General features: G+C 38.2%; 1 protein-coding gene across 1 annotated transcript; it reads right to left on the bottom strand.

Annotated features, from left to right (window-relative positions):
* Positions 1-1084: 1084 nt before the first annotated feature.
* LOC114410785 (uncharacterized mitochondrial protein AtMg00860-like) lies at positions 1085-1585 on the bottom strand. The gene has a single exon (XM_028374714.1). The coding sequence runs from the start codon at positions 1583-1585 to the stop codon at positions 1085-1087; it is 501 nt and encodes a 166-aa protein (XP_028230515.1).
* Between the last annotated feature and the right edge of the window lie 329 nt (positions 1586-1914).

The raw sequence follows: 1914 nt of genomic DNA, 5'->3' as shown, positions 1-1914 counted from the left end.
TCCCAAAATAGGATTTGATCACCACTACCCAGTTTCCAGCGAAATTGGTTATTGACAACAACCATGCTGTTGTGATGAATAATAGATCTTAAGTCAGACCACCAAGAGGAAAAAATCTGCTTAGGAGGGCCCTCTTCCAAGCCTCTCCAACCCCTGTACTTTGAGGTGAGTATTTTGCTCCATAGATGATCTTGTTGCTGGAACATCAACCATTTCCACTTCATAAGAAGAGCTCTATTAAAAGCCATCCAGATTGGGCTGGTAAAGACTTTGTCTCTATCAGAAGTTATAGACTTTGGAATACCATGCAATTTTCACAATCTGGTGTAATCACTCTTCATAGGAATGAAATGGGCAAATTTTGTAAGTCTGTCAACGACAACCAAGATGGTGTTGAACCCATGAGAAGCAGGTAAACCGGTTATGAAGTCCATAGCAATATCTTCCCACACTTGTGATGGAATGGCTAGTGGTTGCAATAATCCTGCAGGTAGAGAAGTTGCTATTTTAGCTCTCTGACAGATGTCACAACTCTGCACAAAGCTGTTTACATCCTTCTTCAATGATGTCCAGTAGAATTGGCTTGCAATTCTAGTTGTAGTTCTTTTTATCCCAGCATGCCCCCTATGAGAGAGTTATGAAATTCTTTCAGCAACATTTGAATCAATTCTTTTTCCTCAGGAATTACTACCCGATTCTTCCAATACAACAAATTACCCTTGATTGTGTAATTTGTCTGTGATTCTGGTTGTTGTTTACACAACTGTATCAGTTCCTGCAATGCAACATTCTTTATAGTGGCTTGTTCAATCTTCTGCAGTATACTAGCTTGAGGTTCAGACCAAGACAACATCATCATTCATGACAAAGAATCAGCAGCTAGATTCTCCTTTCTGGCCTTGTATTCAATCACACAATCATATCCCAAAAACCTGTGTAACCACTCCTGTTGTTCAGGTGTCTGTAGGGGTTGTTCCATCAATGATCTCAAGCTTTTTTGATCAGTTTTGATAATAAATTTGTGTCCCAGCAAGTAGTGTCTGAACTTAGCTATAGCTTCAACAATTGCTAACATCTCTCTAAATTAGTCAGATTTCTTTTGCACTCTAGGTGCAAGTTTCTTGGAAAAAAATGCTATTGGATGGCCATTCTGATGTGATACTGCTCCAATACCAGTGTCGGAAGAATTAGTTTCCAGAATGAAGGGCAGCTGGAAATTAGGAAGAGCTAACACTAGAGCTGAAGTCATGACTTTCTGCAATTGAACAAATGTTGTCTCTGCCTCTGGTGTCCACTTGAATGCTTCTTTTTTAAGTAAATCTGTCAATGGTGCAGCAAGCTTTGCATATCCTTTGATAAACCTTCGATAGTGACCAGTGAGGCCTAAGAAACCTCTTAGCTGCTTGATATTGAGTGGTGTAGGCCACTCTAGAACTGCATGCGCCTTAGTAGCATCCATAGCAACTCCTTCACCTGAAACTATATGTCCCAAGTACTCTATCTCCAATACACCAAAAGAGCATTTAGACAACTTAGCAAACAAAACATTTCTTTCAATACTTTGAATACAACCTCTAGATGGCATAAGTGTTCATGCCATGTGGAACTATATACCAATATATCATCAAAAAACACTAACACATATTTCCTTAAAGCATGTTGGAAAATATGGTTCATCAAACACTGAAAAGAAGTCGGAGCATTGGTTAAACCAAATGGCATTATTGGGCAAAATTTTGACTATGATAGGCAAAATTGCCTTATTGGCCAGAATTTGTTTATTGTTGCAGTGAAATTTTCTTTTTCTGCTGGTTTAAGTTGATTATGGATGTTGTATTTTAATTGAAATGTAGATAATAGGCTTTAAAAGGGTTTAAATACACTGTGGATAATTTCTGTATGCTTTTTTTAGGC

This window comes from Glycine soja, chromosome 4 (genome assembly GCF_004193775.1).
Source record: "Glycine soja cultivar W05 chromosome 4, ASM419377v2, whole genome shotgun sequence".
Lineage (NCBI taxonomy): Eukaryota > Viridiplantae > Streptophyta > Magnoliopsida > Fabales > Fabaceae > Glycine > Glycine soja.
Note: the sequence above shows the minus strand (reverse complement) of the source record. Positions and strands in the feature narration are given on the sequence as shown.